Source organism: Xenopus laevis, chromosome 1S (assembly GCF_017654675.1).
Source record: "Xenopus laevis strain J_2021 chromosome 1S, Xenopus_laevis_v10.1, whole genome shotgun sequence".
Classification (NCBI taxonomy): domain Eukaryota; kingdom Metazoa; phylum Chordata; class Amphibia; order Anura; family Pipidae; genus Xenopus; species Xenopus laevis.
The window spans coordinates 152,161,988-152,182,060 of NC_054372.1; the positions used below are offsets into that span (position 1 = coordinate 152,161,988).

A 20,073-nucleotide genomic window follows, 5' to 3' on the forward strand; every position below is an offset into this window, starting at 1 on the left:
GCATCTGTGAAATTGTGATTTATACTTTCATCTCCAGAGAAATCCATTGTCAATTAACACGCTGTTCAATTTTGTTTTTCATTTTTAATATTTTTTTTGATATTTTATAGTGTCTGGCTTGCAGTGTAAATATTCATCTTTCACAACCTTTTCCAGTTAAATCGATAAGGACTTGTCACTGCCATTTATTATTGCAATGTAGGTTTTATGAGCGAACTATAACAACTGCTATATTACTTCTTAAATGTGTTTATATCTCTTGACTTCATATGTTTTCTGAAGGCCCCTTGTTAATATTGGTAGCTCAGAAGATTGGTAGTCTACTCTATTGCTTGTACAAAATTATTATGAATATCAGCACTAGGTTGTATAATTTATAAAATGCACTTCCTACATTAGAATAATAATCTCATGCACATATTAATTAAGTGACATACAATGAATAGTCAATATCTGTGAAAAGTGGTGGCATGTAAGTGAATTAATTTTTTATCCCTCTGTTCAATCTATGCATGCTTCTAGATCAATAATAATTCAAGATGTTGTGTGATAAAGGGTTCTAAGGGGTAAATATGCTGCAAGTTATATGCTAGTTATATTTATAATCTTAAAAAAATACACCAGCAGCAGAAAATTGTCCAAGATGGCAGCGCCCATGGCGCATGGGTTTGGGGCTCCGTGTTTTGGCGCCAAATTCAAAATAAAAAGACGCCCACGATGTTGGTTCAATGCCCGACTATAGGATTTGTTTCAAGCACTCCTGGGTGTCCCTAAATACATGTTTATTGTATTCCTGGACTTTTGACCTTGCCTGAACCTTGACTTTGCTAATTATCTGCCTACCTATTGAACTACTGCCTGGATTTGACTACGCTTATTCCTGATCCCTTGTCTGTTGCTGCAAACATGGACATTTACCTGAAGCTTCCTCCTTGGTCCAGACTTTCCCTGCTGGGTGCCGATGGGCCCCTGACATTCATGTTGTTTTTAAAAAGGATTATGTTTGAACCCATTCTCATTGCTTTATAAATTGCAAGCTTTTATAAAATTGCCTTGCTGTGATATTTTATGACAGCCTTTAGCAAATGACCGTGTGCAGCCTCAGGGTACACTTAGAGACAGCTGGAATTTTGTCCAAATACATATATAGATAGCCTGGAAACTCTGCATGGATTTGTCATGTATATAGAGATAAAATCAGAGACTTCATAAAAGCCTAGTAAAATTAGAGGTAACAATCTGAAAACAGGCTGCTGAATCAAATAACTATATCTATGGAAATACAGTGCAATATGCATACTTAATAAAGCAAATCCTAGGAAAGTTACTGTATTCAGGCCTTGCAACTATTCCTAACTGAACCAACACAGCTCTCTCTGTATACTCCCATTACAGCTCTCTGTATAGTCTGATGAATTGCAGTAGCAACAATTTAGTGTCACAGCCTGGATTTCTGAATAATACAGAGGATGCCTTTTTTGGCCCAGGCTGACTTCCATGCTGCCTAAGTGAATGACTGCTCTAAAACAGCTTATATACAGCTAGAGACAACAGGCAGCCTGCCCAAAACACCCCACAAGCCAGCAGTATTCTGAGGAATTAATGTGTATATACTGTAGCTAATAACATTATATTACAGAGAGAGCTCTGCCTCATGTTTCTACCTGCTCAAAAGATAAGGAAGGGAACTGCTCCTTCCCCTTACATCACATCACTTTGTTTCTCCACCTCCAGCCCAGCTTTACCCTGCCTTAACTCATCGTTTCTCACCAAATTACAGCTTCATTTGATTCTGCCAATCTCTAAACATAAACCAGTGCACTCTGGCTGCTGGTCATTCAGAGCCCTTGTCATACAGCCCCATATGTTTTAGCTCCAGGGCTTTAACTTTCTCATTGCTCTATAAATTGCAAACTTTCATGAAATTGCCTTGCTGTAATATTTTATGACAGCCTTTGGCAGTTCCTTTGAAGGATCTCTAAGCTTTATAGTTATGTAATGCTTTCCTATATTTTTCCTCAGCATCTTGCCCTAGTGTATGCTCTTAGTAACCTACTAATATTCCAATACTCATTGTGGCACATTGATGAACACAAACTCAAGTACTAATAACAACTTGTAAAGAACAGTTAACTTAAAATCAAGTGTGAAATTGAAGTGAGATGAACAATATAATGTCAGATTATTGTTGGGATAAATGCCCTTAAAGGGATTATGTCATGATTTTTATTGTGTAGTTTTTATTTCTAAATTACACTGTTCCCACTTTAAATCAGTCACTGTACCGAATAAAATTTCATTCCTGAACCAACAAGTGTATTTTTTTTAGTTGAAATATTGGGGTGTAGGCAGCAATCTTAGGTCCTTTTGCCTGGTCATGTGCTTTCAGAAAGAGCCAATGCTGCACTATGGAACTGCTTTCTGACAGGCTATTGTTTCTCCTGCTCAATGTAACTGAAGGAGTCACAGTGGGACATGAGTTTTTACTATTGTGTGTTGTTCTTATATCTGTCAGGCAGCTGTTATCTTGTGTTAGGGAGCTGCTACAGTATCTGGTTACCTTCCCATTGTTCTGTTGTTGGGCTACTGGAGTAGAAAGGGAGGGTGGTGATATCACTCCAACTTACAGTACAGCAGTAAAAAGGGGCTGAAGTTTATCAGAGCACAAGTCACATGACTGGGGGCTCCTGGAACACTGGCAATATGTCTAGCCCCATGTCTGATTTCAAAATAAAAAAAATCAGTTTACTCTTTTGAAAAATGGGTTTCAGTGCAGATGTCTGCTGAAGCAGCACTATTAACTGATACATTTAGTCCCATGACAGTATCCCTTTAATGTCTAAAGCAATATTCCCTCTGTTACCAATTAAAACAGGTAATTATTTTTATTGCTGCATTATATTTTATGAGTGTTAGCATGCCATTATATGCCAGACTAGTGCATCACAGGTAACTATGGATGGAGCAAACGTTGTTTTTCGCACACATGATGAACTATATAACAATATATCACCCTAAATTATCACCATAAATTTCAGTGGAAAAGGGTATAATACTTATTTATTTGAATAGCGTGCCACTGTGATATGTGGTGGTCTTTGCTTTATATGTAGGTTACACACTGTAGGGCTTTCTGATTTACATTATATATCTCAGGATTTAGAAAAGAATAGGGAGAAAGGTAGGAATACCTATGCAATGATTATTATTGTCGAATTTGTCCTTATATTGACATACTTGGGGAGCACCCCCTTTTCAGGGTAAGCACCATATGCTGGGATACAGATTTTTTAACTAGTGAGCATTGCTTGACAGACTCCAGTATAATCAAAAAATTGTGCGTTAGACCATATTAGAACAGAAAACTGGAGACTTTCATCACTAACTGGGCAGTGTTTTTCAAGGGCAAGTAATTTGTTTAATTCCAAGACTAAAGGGTTAAAGAACAATCTATCTGATTTAAATGAGTCATTTATTTTTATTAATGGTTGTAATTATGTATAATATATACTGTACATTTTAGCTACAACGTTATTTTTTCTGCCTATTACTTTGTAGGTTTTGGGACATTTATTCCTGATATCACTAGCTGAAATGTTTGCCTTTTTTTCTGCAGTCGATTGGTTGACAATCTTGAAGATATGCGGAAAACGGTGTCTGGTGATGGGGTGAATCGTTGTATCCTCTGTGGGGAACAATTAGGGCTGCCAGGAGCAAAGTGTGTAGTATGTGAAGATTGCAAAAAGGTAATGATAACACATGCCATCTAAGAACTATCCATCTTTTTATTACATGTTAAATGTCATTTAAGGATATGGAAGATCTCAGTGCAGCAAACTAAAAGGACATAAGAACCACGCATCAGCACAGAAGTGTAGTAGTTATCATTGCTGGCTTGCCTCCGTTTAATTCTGATTAAATCTTCATAGAATTGATATGTTCTCCTTGTGCATATATTAAGTAGATCTCAAGCAAATCAGCCCTAGTGTTTGTATGTGCATGTGTTTTATGGGTTGTATGAATGTGATAGGAGATGAGATGATATTGTAAGCTCCACAGGGGGCAGGGACTGATGTGAACAGTATGTTGGTACCTCTATAATTAAAGGATAATAATGCTCTTCTTTTTCTTCTTCATCATCCGTTCTCTTAAATCTACAGTACCTCCTTCTCTCTGATTTACACTGAGACCTTTACATTTATTCCTGTTGTTGCACTCATCCATTTGATTGGATGTATAATGATATTTTGTCAGTCCTAACTGTGTAATTCCAACCCCTCCCTATGCTCAAACATTTCTATATATTTAAGGGATAGAAGACAAGGTTGCTAGGATACCTTTTCCATCCAGCTTTACTGCTTCTTAACCTTCCTAACCTTTCCTAACTAGTTAAAATGATGATTCTTCCTCGTTAATCTTTATTCTGATAAAGTAACTTTCGCTTGGCATGCTCCCTTACAATAGGATCACACTCCCTTAGACCTGGTACTTTTATCTGCTTGTAACTTGTCAACCTGTGAATTCTCTGCCGAAATTTGGGATTTTACAGAATCAGAAAACTTTGCACATTGAATTTTGCTATCCATTGAATTCACAAGACTTTAAGGCTTAAGATTCAAATCCAAACACCATTAAGGTGTTGGCTGAATTTATATCTCACATAAAAGTGTTCTTATTTGTCTAAATGCTAAACCAAATTCTGGTTTCCATGTATCTTATACTTTATTAATTACAACACCTACATTTAACTACTTACTGTATGTGTCTTTCAAATTCATGGCCCTCCAACTGTTGTGAACTACTGAACATCTGTAAGCTGTTATTGAATGCTCTGACTTGTAGTTTCTAATAGCCACAGATCCCTAACCTTAAAATATCACATAATATGAGAAATAAAGCTTTGAAAGAAATAAAGCTATACATTCTGCATAGTAGCACCATGAATACTGAGCCTGGGCTGATGCTTTCCACAGTGAGGTTGACTCATGGATAATGAAGATAATTTATTAAAATGTCAACATAGATTAAACCCCTTTCCTTAATGCTTTTGCTGTATTTGTGACCTAGAAAATGTCCCTTAGCAGAATATCTACATATACAGCTAAGGATTTTATTATACAAATGAAATGCAAGGCTGCAGTTATGTAATACAAATGAAAAACTGTTGACACTAATGGGGTTATTTATCAAGGTCCGAATTTATCTCAGTATCGGCTGCTACAGACTCTGATCTAACCCCCTCGGTTTTCCACGCTTATTTATTATTACATTTTCCCGAAAATTACCTTTGCGGAAAAATCTCAGAATTTCACGTTTTTTTTCGTGAATTTTCACTGAAAACTCAAAATTTTTCGACGTTTTCCTCCGAAAGCTCCAAAAACATTGTGAAATTGCCCAAAAACCCCCGACACAACCAAAAGTCAATGGGACTGTTCCCATTGACTTTTATGCAACCTCGACAGGTTTGAGATGCTGTAGTTTTATATTCGGGCTTTTTAGCCCTCGGGGCTTAATAAATTCCGAAAAATTTGTGATTTTTATTTTAAGCCTATTATAACACAATTTGGAGCTTAGTAAATAACCTCCTAAGGGGCATTTTTTAAGACAATTGTGGTTGTGCAAACAAAAGGAATAGCAATTCATGTACTGATTATTGGAATGCAGAAATGTTATTGGCCAGATCTCTAGATCTGCAGCCAACCTTTGTTATGAGCTTAAACACAAATTCTTTTCTTCTTTATCGTATTGCACATAAATGAAATTAAATATACCTAAAATGATTGTTTGCTTTATTGGCAGAATGTTTGCACAAAATGTGGTGTGCAGACCAACAGTCGTCCTCATTCCATATATCTGTGCAAAATATGCAGTGAGCAGCGGGAGGTCAGTATTGATTTATGTGCAGATGGGGAAGACAATGGTTTTAAAATATCATGAATTGGTAGAGTGTTGCAGAGTATTTTGTGACTAGTTTATCATTTAAACGAGCCTGTGCAAATATCTATGGCTATACCCTTTCTCTCTATGATCAATCAGTTTACCCCTATGCTTAAGAAATGTATTGGCCCGACACTGAAGCAATGTTTTTGACAAAATAATATGGGTGGCTAGTGATGGGCGAATTTGTTCGTCAGGCGCGAATTCGCGGCGAATTTGCGCAATTCGCGAAACGCCCGCGAAAATTCGCCGGCGCTATTTCGCAAATTATACGCCGTTTCGCGAATTTCGCTAATTTTTTGGCGGAGCGAAACGGCGCAAATTCGCCCATCACTATGGGTTGCGGGTTTGATGTAGTAACCCAGGCAATGGATTTCACAAGTGCAACATACCAGGAAAACTCCCAGTGAGCCCTCCTCCTCACCCTATCATCTGCCTTGTATGCCCATACCATGTCCATTCCTCATTTCTAAATGTGAACAAAGAGGGAAGTTTAGATGGCAGTAGGTAAGGAGAAGCAATTAAGAGAAAACAGAAAGTCAAAGAAGATTAAATAGTTTGGAGAGTAGGCCTGCAGTCAAAGTTTTTATAGTTGGCCCCTGGCACCTCAGTCAGATACTGGGGAGCAGAATGTTCTTACTAGTAAAATATTGTTTTGTGTTCAGTACACCATTGATGATTTTAAAAGCTACATAAGCTGGACAGCTAGACAGATAGTTCAGTAATTTGGCCAGCACTATCCAAAAACTTCTCTGTAGTTATAAATCAGTGCCTTAATGGTATGATGGTATGTAAAATGGCATAATCCAATACTAATAGAATATATAAATTACTTTTATGTTTAATGTTGTGTACAGCCTGAATTCAGAAAGATCCTTTATTTGGGATAACTCTGGGTCCCGAGCATTCAGGATAAGGCATTCCATCTTTTTTGCTGCCACTCTCTCTCTCTCTCTCCCTCTCTCTCTCTCTCTCTATATATATATACTGTATATAGGCTCCATTTTCATTTAAGATTGTAAGGCTAGAGTGATCTATAAGCTTTACCATACATTTGCTTGGATGAGACTCAAGACACTCAGGTGTGGGCCGGGTGTTACAACTGTATACGTATAGTTAAACAGTTAAATCGGGTTGAAAAAAACAAAGTCCATCAGGTTCAACCCCTTCAAATGAAACCCAGGTATCACAATTGGCTGATCGCTACATCAATCTCGGGGAATCCTGCCCAGTTTTCCTAATTTGGAGAAACAGGCAGGCAGTTTTGACCCAGACATCCTTCCTGAAAACCGGGCTGTCCTGGTCAGAACTGGACAGGTGACGTCACAAACTTGGAAACTTGGAAGTTGACAGCTCTGCCTTCAGTTGCCAAATCTAGGGGATTGCACAATAAATGAGGACACTATTCATCAATCCCCTATAATTGTAAATGTTTGAAATAACCTTACTTTCCTACATAAACAGTTAAGTAGTAATGATTTTTAAAAGTGTTTAATTGGTCTAATTTTCCTTTCTAGGTGTGGAAAAGATCTGGGGCATGGTTCTTTAAAGGTTTCCCCAAGCATGTTCTACCACAGCCAATGCCAGTGGACAAGTCAAAGACCCAGAAGGCTTCTGCTGTATCAGAGGAGTCTGGTCCAGAGCCGAAACGCTATCCTCGCACTCAGAGTCGAGGTGACTGATTGCTGTTATTATTCCTGGTAACATGTTCTATGCGTGGAAGGCTTCGCAACAAGGAGTGCCATGTTGATGGTTTCAATCACTGGGCCCTACTTGTGAAATATTTGCCACAGAAGATTTAGATACTGAGTGACATGCTGCAATTGCTGTGTGTGTATTTACAGTATATATATAAAATATATGTAGCTACACACCACTCATGGGTGTATATATAGTATATTTGTACCTTGTGAGTTGTATTGCAGACTAACGCAGGCTTAATAAACTGCAGGGTGTGTTGCCATAAATGAATGCAGTTCAGCTAAAGTCGATATTAACATATAGGATGGGAACACACAGTGCAGATGGGGCTTAAAAAAGTTCATTCATAAAAAATCTAGCTAGCTATGAATAAGAAATATATTAAAGCATGGCTTGCCTCATTGTGTAATTTATTTTTTTTAAAGAACACAATCATAGTTTTTTTTAATAGGACGAATTAAGAAGCAGAACTATTTTTTTTTATAGCCTCTAATATCTTTGTGAGACCTTTTGTATGGTGAATTATTTGTTGTAGCTATGTTATCTGTTCACAAGTTATTTTGTATATAACACAAAACAGAAAGGAACTGGGTTAATATAAGTAATTAACGTTTGTTTTGCCTTAACTTTTAAAGATAAACACAGGTTTATTGGGTCATAGTGGCTCACCGCAATATATGTCAGGGACACTGACATTGGAAAGTGATTTGTTGTCTACATTGTACAAGAACCAGTAAATCCCATGTCGTTTGCATTAATAAATATCCCCTGCTAGACATGCCTCACAACCCAGCTTTGGTGTGTGATCCTGATGTGACATTTGCAATATAAATACAAAAGATTTACTGTGGAGTGTAATGATGCTAATTATTTGTTTTACTTTGTTTCAGCCCAAATGGAGCTTGCTGCACAGCCAGACCAAGAACCCTATGGTAAGTGGAATTAGTTTGCTTACTGTACAATACAGAAAGCGGAAAATCTTTAAATGTAAAACCAAATACATTATTAACTTCTGCTTCCCACTATTACCATGGTAACCAGCTCTAAACCTAATGTGCACGCTTTTGTGTGATTAAATCTGTCGCTGCTCATTGAAGCCTTATCGCATATCGGTCTGTTCCGTACAGAAAAACAATTGTGAGGATTGGATTATGCATTTCTGGGGACTCTTTTTTTTACTTCCCCCTTACTAAGAAATGTTTACCATCCTGCAACTGTTGTCAATTTGCTGGTGCTTAGACAACTAAGAGGACTGAGTAGTATAGCAATGAATCATATAATGCATGTATAGGGAAACACATGGCTTTTTATTATGCCGGAATGCAATGTTTAGCAGAGGGTGCACAGAAGGTAAGCAGTGAATGGAGAGAAGGAGGCAAGCAATTTTTCTATGCTGACATGTTTACTGCAGTTTGTTGCACAGTATGATTTTTTAATATTATGACCTACTTTTATGCCTGAAATCAAAGTTCCTAGTAATGTGTTTACCTTATCGATCAACATGAAAGGACCGATAGTTCTGATGCTAACACTATACATGAAAGAAATTACACGGCTGCAAATCAATAGGAATGGAATGAAAAAAAGTCCAGTATGAAGGATATGGTTATATGCACACAAATGTATTTATTTGAAGTTTTTATGTTCTCAAGAAAACCACTTTTCATAATATTACAGTCGGCTCAGCTTTTCATGGCAATGGCACTGATGGAGGCAGTGTTTGGTGCAATAATTATCCATGGGGGGGGGGGGTTCAGCACAGCATTGTCCATTAAAGGGAAGCTATCCAAGGTGGCTAGCAGGGGTTATAAGCAGCTTTAATGAAAGCACTTCATGGGTCATGGACCATAAGGGCAATTAGACACAGGCATTTTGTAGCTCTGTGGCCAAAGGAGAAACAATTGAATGTAATTTACCTATAGGAACAATGGCAGACAGGGCTCAGCATCAACCCGGTTATGGTTATTGCTCAACAAAGCTGAATTCTGGTGTGCGGATTGAGTATAACATTTCCCTCGCTTGCACCAAACCTCAACCCAGCCCAATGTATTAATACTTCCTTTATGGTTTCCATAAAATCTAACTCTTCTTTTTTACTGCAGTCCTCAGGTCTTGTGGTAATTAAACTCCATGACAACTTTTTGTTTCTCATTATTTTGACAAGGTTATCAGATTCATCAGAGGTCATATATGAATTATAGTAATCCATTTAATAAAAAAAAGGCATCTATCACAACACATACATCTACCTCATGCTGCTATTGAGAAAATGTAATCCTTTTAATCCCCCCTGGAGAAACAAAAGGAATTTCTTAATTATTTGTCTTTATTTTATCATGGAAGGTATGGACCTGTTCAGGAGATGCTATCTGTGGATTAACGCTTGTTTTCAATATCTGTTTTTGCCTCTGTTCACCCAACACCCACATTAAAAGAAACTTAGCTGTACAATAAAAGTTATTTTCAAATGAAACATGAAACCCAAATTCTTTTTTTTATTAAAATATCCATACCAATTATAAACTTATTTAATCATCCCAGCTGTCAATTATATGTTGCCTGCCCCTCCTCTATGCCCAATGCATAAATGTGGTGCAGGCTATTAGTTTCATCTCTCATTCTGCACTTCCTATATGTAACTGCCCTCCATTGATTCTCCCTCCCTTCTTACTATCTAATTGTATAGCTAGTGTATAGGCGCGGGTATCAGTTGCCCCTTTCTGGTACATACACAATATATTTTGTATATAATGCAAAGCTTGACTTATTAACAGTATCCACTAAATAGCGCCTGCCTGCTTTCTGTGATTACGAATGCCAAGTCTAAAAAAGAATTTAATAATGTTTAAAGTGTTAGAGTTGGAATTATTTCTTAAAGTGAGTCCCCTTTAACCTTACTTGTATCACTGAAATGTAAGAAATATTCACAATAAATCCGTTCCGTTCGATTAAGCTATTTAAACGCTAGAATGATCAATAATACTCTTGAGAAATGGTTGCCAAAATTGACTTTCTGGTGCTAAATCGTTTAATGAATTCGCTGTAATGGCATGTAAGTGATTAGTTTAGTCTGCCTATTTTCCTTTGCAACACATTGATTGCAGTTCTTATTTCTCCACCATTTGATGACAGTGTTTCTGAGACAAAGAATTGGTTAAAATACTAGCAGGCAATAAAGCAGAGCAGGGCACAGATTCTGTGTGTTTCACATTCAGTATTTTGCAGTTAGTTTGCCTTGCTGGATGTTGTGTACTGGACATAGCATTCCTTGAATAATTTGATATGTTTAGGTTTGCATATTTCTGGCACATAGCTGTTCTTGCACATGTAGCTGGAGCAGAAATAAAAGAAAGCATGTGATATTGTATTCTAGTATGTACAGTATGTTAAGGTTAATCCTCAGTCACTGAGAATATACTGTATATAATGTTGTTGTACTGTTTGCCTATTGCTGGCTTACTTACAGTTGCACTTATTGCTCTTTGTTAAAGGAGAACTAACCCCCCCTACAAAAAGCCCCCATAAACTGCCAGCCATTGCCCCCTCCCCTCTCCCTCCCTGCAATGTGCTTTAGTGCTTAGGAGAACTAAACCCTCAAAGTAATGACAACCCCTACCCTCCATAGTCCCCCCTCCCTGTTCCCCCCACACAGGTGGTAATACCTGTAAATGCCCCATAGTCTTTAATTACCCCTCAATGCAGAGTCAGTGCAGCGGAGCTCATGGGCGCCACTTTCACTGCCTCTGGAAACTTCAGTAAGTAAGAGGTGTATCGGCGCATTTGCAGCTGCAGCAATTTTCCGGTCCCTAACAACTGTACATGCGCCCTCAGCCACAGAAACTGTGAAGGGACCTGAAGATTCCCAAAGCGGTGAAGATGGTGCCTGTGTGCTCCGCTGCGCTGACTCTGCATCGAGGGGTAAATAAAGACTTAGGGGCATTTACATATATTAACATTTGTGCGGTAGGGGGGAACAGGGAGGGGGGAATGTGGAGGGTAGGGTTTTTCATTAGTTTGAGGTTTAGTTCTCGTTTAAATGCAGAGGAGCGCAGGGGAGCTCCCAGGCGCCATCTTTCAGCTCTTCTTATAATCCTTGGGTCTCAACGCCGATTAGTGCAAGCGCAGTTGAAGCTGATTCCTGACTTGGCCCTACTGCGCAGCTTCTCTGCAATTTTAGGGTCAGAATTTTTTAAAGGTTTTTTTTACACTAAAGCACATCGCAGGGTGGGAGAGGGGGCAATTCCTAGAAGTTTAGGGGGGCTTTTGGTAGGGGGGGTTAACTCTACTTTAAATACCTTTGCAGATGACTGATAACAATAGTAGAAGAGGGTTGTGAAATTAAAATCATGTGATGGTTGTCCCTTGCTTTTGCAGAAGCTTTTCTAATTCTGCTGTGCCTTCCCCATAGGAGCCATTGTTTTCTTTCAGCATCAAAGTTATATTTTTATCATCTCAATTGCCTCTTGTCAGGAAAATAATTGTAGAAAAAGTAGGAAAGGTGCATGGATACCTCTAATTTTCATCAATTTTTAAATATATTGGCTTTCATTCTTAAAGGAATTGTTCAGTGTAAAAACAAAAACTGGGTAAATAGATAGACTGTGCAAAATAAAAAATGTTTCTAATATAGTTAGTTAGCCAAATATGTAATGTATAAAGGCTGGAGTGATTTGACTTATAACATGTCAGTCAGAGCACTACTTCCTGCTTTTCAGCTCCCTTGGTTTACACTGACTGGTTACCCTGGCTACCAGGCAGTAACCAATCAGAGACTTGAGGGGGGGGGCCACATGGGTCATATCTGTTGCTTTTGAATCTGAGCTGAATGCTGAGGATCAATTACAAACTCACTGAACAGAAATGTACCATGTGGCCCCCCTTCAAGTCGCTGACTAACTCAGAGTTATAGAGCAGAAAAGCAGGAAGTTGCATTCTGGCTGTTTTATTAGACATCTGTTCACTCCAGCCTTTATACATTACATTTTTGGCTAACTAACTATATTACAAACTTTTCTTATTTTGCACAGGCTATCTATTTACCCAGTTTTTATTTTCACACTGAACTATTCCTTTAAATAATTCAATCAATATTTGTAAAGAGAGTATCATAAAACTGAACTAATACAATTTAATGAACAATTATGAAGAGAATATACCGTATGGGAATGCTGCAAAAAAAAAAAAAAAAAGAAAAAGGAACACTGTGTATGTATGTAGACATACAGTATAGAGAGTATATACTGTAGATGTAACCTTCAGACCAGCAGAAAATCAAAGTGTACTGAAGGAAGAGCAAGATGGCGCATTGCATAGTTGGTTTTGAAAGGATACTGATACCATTATTTATGAAATATAAGAATATATCTGTATAACTTCACAAAAGTTAAATACAATTATTCTGTATTTCTATTTTTTCAGGAAAGGAATCAACTGCTACCAATCCAGGAAGAACTAATTACCCTCCTCCTGCTCGTAAGACAGAGACAAGAATGGCACCAAGTGGTAATGAATATGAATATGAGGGAGAAGAAACCAGAGACAACTCATACAGTGGTGCAGACAATGACATAAACAGAAGTCCAGGAGGTGAGTAAACTTATAATTTTTTTTTTTTACAATCTGTTAAAATAATTATCTTATAGGAGCAAACGTTTTAAAAATGTAGTTAACTTGAGTTCTAAAGTTGTACAGTGTAACTCATTTAAAGGGTTTGCTATGGTACAAATGTAAAAAAGAACAAAAGATTAGTTGCTAGATGTTTTGAATGGAAAGACCACTGGATATGGAGGGGCATCTCCGCCATACCCATACACTAAGGGGCAGATTTACCAAGGGTCGAAGTGAGTTTTTGAAGTTAAAAACTTTCAAGCTATTTTTTGTGTACTTTGACAAGGGAATAGTCCAACTTCGAATCGAAGTTGAAAAAAACGTTGTAATTCGAATATCGAAACTTATCATGTACTGTCTCTTTAAAATTTCGACTTCGACCATTCGCCACCTAAAAGCTGCCAAAGTGCTGTTTTATCCTATGGGGGACCTCCTAGAACCTATATGGAGGCAATTAGTGGAGTTTGAGAGATCAAAGTTTTTTGGGGGAAAAACTTTGAATAAAAGTAGATCGAAGGCGCTATTCCTTTGATCGAACTATTCGAAGTAGGCCGAATACAGACCACTTCGACCCCCAAAAACCTTCAACCTCTATTTGGTTGGTCTTTTTGAATTCGAAGTTCGAAGTTTTTTTAACTTCAAACTTCGACCCTTGATAAATCTGCCCCTAATTGTATATTTTAGTATCACAGTAGCCTTTGATATTATGCTTGTTCAAGAAATCATTTAAACCCCTCTTAAAGTAAAGCCCTCTTAAACTAAAGCCTAAAAATTAATATGGCTAAAAATGCCATTTGCATATACTGAACTTATTGCACCAGCCTAAAGTTTCAGCTTGTCAATAGCAGCAATGATCCAGGACTTCAAACTTGTCACATGGGGTCACCATCTTGGAAAGTGTCTGCGACACTCACATGCTCAGTGGGCTCTGAGCAGCGGTTGAGAAGCGAAGATTATGGTTTGTTGCAAATGAGCAGAAAATGAGGTTTCCAGTTTGGCAAGATTCTTTTATATGCCACTTAATTTTATATAAACTGTTTTTAATCTGTTGTTCACCATAAACAAATACTTTTATTCAATTGCTTTCCATCTTTTATTTTTTAACGTAATGTAAGTTTAAAGTATAATTTTCCTGTTTCTAGTGTTTCAGTCTGGCACTAGATTAAATTAAAAAATTTAATTTACACTTCAATATTAGAAAAACAGTCACAAATAGAAAGTAATTGGAAAAAGTCTTTATTTTTGGTGATCTATCTGAAACCAACTTAACTGAAAAAATATTTTGAAGGTGAGCAACCCCTTTAAGTATTAATTTTGGGGTATAGTGTTCCTTTCAGCTTTAGTTCTCCTTTTAGGCATTAACACAGCCAGCCATCACAATATTATCCGGTAGGGCATTCTACAACATCAATGTGAAGAACTACCTATGCAGCTTCAAATGAAACGTTATTTTCCTCTAGTTTAATGCAGCAACTTTAAATTGTCATGTGCTTTGTTATAATATCTCTCACTGCGACATCAACATTTTTTTCTAATAAACTATCGCCATCAAGAAAGGAAATAACTATTCCTGTGCTCTATAAGGCTTATGAATAGGGAATTTTTTTCTCTGCTGGAATCTTGCAGATGGCAGAGAATTGCCCACACCCAGCCAAGGAGCCTGCAAATACAGTATAATTAATAGAAATAGCCTGTCATACAGTAGTGACAGGCCAATTACAGCCAGAATATTCCTGCCTGTCACTTCTGATGAAAGGTGTTTGCACTTCCACTTCTTCTCAGAAAGATTCAGCTGCATCTGTAATAGTGAAAAAAATGTACCATGAACTTAAATGTGCAAAAGAAAGAAACATTTATAGGAAACCAACATAAACAATTTCGACAAGCCCTAATCAATAGCAGCGCTAGAAAGGCGTTTTTAAAACTCTTTATTAATATATGTGCAAACTATAAATCAGTTGAGCCCATCATTGAGATAGAATCAAACAAACTAATCAAGACAGGCAGCAGAGAATACCAAACTCTCTCCACCTTTACTAATGCCAGAACTAAAACACTTTGGTAAATACAGTACAGGTCCGGAAACCCGATATCCAGAAAGCTCCAAATTACGGAATGGCTGTCTCCCATAGACTCCATTTTATCCAAATAATCCAAATTTTTATAAATGATTTCCTTTTTCTCTGTAATAATAAAACAGTAGCTTGTACTTGATCCCAACTAAGATAGAATTAATCCTTAATGGAAGCAAAATCAGCCTATTGGGTTTATTTAATGTTTAAATGAATTTCTAGTAGACTTAAGGCATGAAGACCCCAATTACGGAAAGATCCGTTATCCAGAAAACCCCAGGTCCTGAGCATTCTGGATAACAGATCCCATACCTGTATAACCATTTCGACATAAATCCAATAACAAATGGAGATGAATGAAACCACTCATGATTTGTTTCTATCTATTAAGTGGAATAAAGAAAAAGCTTCTTTCCCTATTTAAAAACTGCAAAAAATGCAACTTGCTTTAACCTAAATCTCTACCATTTTGTTCAGGAAACAGTAAACACAATTTAAATGAACCAAGATTAAGGGGCAGATTTATCAAGGGTCGAATTTCGAACTTAAAAATACTTCGAAATTCGATCATCGAATTAAAATATTTTGAATTCGAATATCGAATTCAAATTTTTTTTCATCGAATTTGGCTATGCTGTGGTCTAAGTAAAATCAAATGATCGAACGATTAAATCCTTCGAATCGAACGATTCGAAACAATTTCATTGTACTATCGAATGATTTTTACTTCGACTTCAAAAACTTAGAAACACGTTGTAGAAGGTCCCAGTAGTCTAACATAGCACTTCGGCAGGTTTAATTTGGCGAAGTATTGAAGTCAAAGTTTTTTTTAAAGAGATAGTACTTTATTTCGAATCGAATTCGAAGTCGTAGTATCCTTTTTGATGGTCGAAGTATCCAAAAATTTTTTTACTTAGAAAATTCCCTCTAATTCACTTCGACCCTTGATAAATCTGCCCCTAGGTGTCAGCTATGGAATATACAATTAATGATATACAATGAAGCGTTTTACCTGTTGCCTATGTTTTCCAATCAATTACTGTATTTCTGTATTTGAAATGAATGTGTAGCCGGCACAGGAACTCAACATGGCCCTTTCTTCTCACCTACTAACAAACTGGACAGATAAAACCGAATATTTATTAAAATGTGACACAATGAAGAGAAAAAGAATTATTGATATAGTGCTATTCTTCCATGGGAATCAAAGTGCTTTAACAGCAAGCAAGGCAGCCATTATAGGTGCACTAAGTAGCCGTTACATCAGGGTAAAAAGGAAATGCCATAATTGAACCAGGGTCTCTAGCATGATATTGCACATCGAAGGGTCTGCTCACATAGGGGCAGATTTATCAAAGGATTGAGTGATAGAGGTTGTTTTTTTTTTTTTACCTCAAATGACCTTAAAACTCAAATGATATCTTATTTAAGAAAAATCGTGAACATATAAAATTTGAACAAGTACTACCGACCTGAAAACGTGAATAGAATTCGAACGCAATTCGAATCAAGTTTTTTCCGAAGAAAACCTTAACATCTTCAAATGGGTCAACGGACCTCTGCCATTGACTTCTACATGAACTCAGCAGGTTTTAGTTGGCGACCAATCAAATTCAAGTTACTTCCAGGATCGAGTATGATAAATCTAAAATTCTAATTAGAGTTTGGATTATTCCCAACTCAAATTTGTGAGTTTTTACCAAAAATTCAACTCGAGAATTTGAAATTTACTATTCAAACCTTAATAAAACTGCCCCTTTAAAGGGGTGGTTCACCTTTAAGTTCATTATTAGTATGTTATAGAATGACCAGTTCTAAGAAATTTTTCAATTGGTTTTCATTATTTATTTTTTATAGTTTTAGAATTATTTGCCTTTTACTTCTGACTCTGTACAGCTTTCAAATGGGCGTCGCTGACCCCATCTAAAAGCAAGTGATCTGTAAGGCTTCTTTTTATTTCTCATCTTTCTACTAAGATCCTCTCCTATTCCAGTCTCTTATTCAAATCAGTGCATGGTTTTTAGGGTAATTTGGACCCTAGCTATTATTTCTTTTTAGTGCAATGATCTGAATGTTATAAGATGAAGCTATAGGTTCTTTAGCACTGAATAAAATGTTAAAGGGATACTGTCATGGGAATTCTTTTTTTCCAAAAATGAATCCGTTAATAGTGCTGCTCCAGCAGAATTCTGCACTGAAATCCATTTTTCAAAAGAACAGATTTTTTTTATATTCAATTTTGAAATCTGACATGGGGCTAGACATATTGTCAATTTCCCAGCTGCCCCCAGTCATGTGACTTGTGCTCTGATAAACTTCAATCACTCTTTACTACTGTACTGCAAGTTGGAGTGATATCACCCCCTCCCCCCCCCAGCAGCCTAACAAAAGAACAATGGGAAGGTAACCAGATAGCAGCTCCCTAACACAAGATAACAGCTGCCTGGTAGATCTAAGAACAACACTCAATAGTAAAAACCCATGTCCCACTGAGACACATTCAGTTACATTGAGAAGGAAAAACAGCAGCCTGCCAGAAAGCATTTCTCTCCTAAAGTGCAGGCACAAGTCATATGACCAGGGGCAGCTGGGAAATTGACAAAATGTCTAGCGCCATGTCAGATTTCAAAATTGAATATAAAAAAATCAGTTTGCTCTTTTGAGAAATGGATTTCAGTGCAGAATTCTGCTGGAGCAGCACTATTAACTGATTCATTTTGAAAAAAAACATTTTTTCCGATGACAGTATCCCTTTAATAATAATCCTTTCAAAAATAGAAGTGATATGTACTACATTTTAAAGCCATTAACAAGGTTTCTACAAAGATTTGCAAATCATGCTGCTATTTAAGGCACTAATTAAGAGTATAATAATAAAATATAATAAATGTGATTGTAAATTGCTCAATTAAATACTTTGCATTAAACTGTCAAACCAGTGAAATCATCTGCTAAATCATAATTAATAACGTATTCACAATGGTTTGCAAATGACTCAGGAATTGCTAAATTAATGGTTTAAGTTTTGATTCATTGATTGCAGGATATGCTTTTTTAACAGCTCTTTACTGTACCTGGAATTAGAATTATTTCTAAATGTAAAAAAATAAAATGAACTGAGCTTGATGTATAGGATCCATTTTTTAAATCAAAGTTGTTCTAGTTGAGTATGGCTAAACTTATAACTACCAAGGTTATATCCTGTGTTTCTGTTGTTTCTGCTAATGTTGCAAACTTGTAGAAGGTGGCTGCTTTTGTTAATATTCATATTTTATATATAAATATGAATTTGAATTGAATTTGAAGAGCAATTTTGTTATGTTTGTCATTTGCTGCATATAAACATGAATCAGTTATTACAATGTGATTAGTGTTTATTGGTGTAGAGATCCCTGAACTGATTGGCTCACTAGTTTTCTTTCTAGTTTTCGCTTCTTGTCCTGTTAGAATGAAAATAATACTCACAAGATCTCCAACAAAATCTGCAATATTTGTGTGATATGAATGATTCATGGATTTGGAATATAAAGTAGGGGCTTCTTCACTTTTAATTAGTTTAATAGGTTTTTAGATATTTTTAACATGTTGTATGTTAAGAAAATGTTCCCTTTGACTATGATTATTATGATTATGTAATCAAATAGCAAAAAACTGTAATGAAACTTGGACATCACTCATTCTACCCCAGCTAGGACATTCCTTCCAACTTCTCTTTTGTCCTGTTTTGGTGCATTGGGGAGGACTGGGAATGATAGAAATGATAACACAGAAGAAGTAAGAAGCGAGATAAAGAATGCTGTATCTTCACCTTTATAATGACTGTTTCTTTACTTGAAGCTATACATCATGTCAGGTTGTTCACAGTGTTCTAAGGTTGTTCTCATGTTACATTCTTTATCTCTATTTGTAGAGCCAAAAAGGGTACAATGGAATGTTGGCTTGTGTACATCTCTACATATTGTACTATGTGAAAGGCCACGGATATGATACGAGTAACTTTGGATGTACAGAATCCCCCCCTCCTTGAATTGTCTTAAAATCTATAAAAACCTATTTAAGTTTGTTGTTAGATCACAAGTGTCTGTCTGTCTGTATTTTTACTGTGTCATTGCCCCAATGATACAGGGCCAAGGTTATAGAATTCTACTGAATTGGAGAGTCCAGTAAACAGATTTAGTAACTACTTATTTCTCTAAGGATATTTTTACATAAAAATGTTAACACGAATAGCAATACCTCTTTTCAACTTTAAATAAGTAATCCAGTAGGTTTTAGCTGTGAAAATAAAAACTCTTAATCCCAAACACTAAATGAAGCATCCATTGACTGCTGAATGCAATCATACCAAAACACTTATTTCCCAAACCAATATGCTGCAGTGTGATAAACAGCCTTATGCGGCTCCTTTGTGTTAGGAAGAAAAAGGACTTTTGTAAAAACTCCATTAACAAAATCACTCTGCCTGAGAGATTGCATTTGTGGAGGAAGGTTTCATTGTGACTAAGGAAATTGCAGGTATTCCTCCCCGAGCCCTTATTATTCTATAGAATAGTTATGTTTAACCTAAACCACATCATTCTATTATGAAGATAAATGGTGACTGGCCTCTTCTACAGCAGGTGCCCTTAAGGACTGTGTAGGTTAACTGGCAAAATGAAAGCCAAATCCTAATTTCTTAAAGAGTAAAACAGGATACATATTGTGTTCACACACACAAAACCCACACACACACAACAACCCTCTTTGGCTGGTATTC

The 20,073-nt window shown here is 36.7% G+C and overlaps 1 protein-coding gene across 3 annotated transcripts in view; it reads left to right on the top strand.

Annotated features, from left to right (window-relative positions):
* Nucleotides 1–20,073, top strand: part of rph3a.S (rabphilin 3A S homeolog) — a 107,669-nt gene that overhangs the window by 62,589 nt on the left and 25,007 nt on the right. For all 3 annotated transcript variants that reach the window (XM_041575587.1, XM_018237522.2, NM_001093283.1), the window contains 5 exon segments: nt 3,617–3,746; nt 5,800–5,883; nt 7,455–7,611; nt 8,529–8,570; nt 13,057–13,224. In XM_041575587.1, the coding sequence (XP_041431521.1) occupies nt 3,617–3,746; nt 5,800–5,883; nt 7,455–7,611; nt 8,529–8,570; nt 13,057–13,224 (581 nt within the window).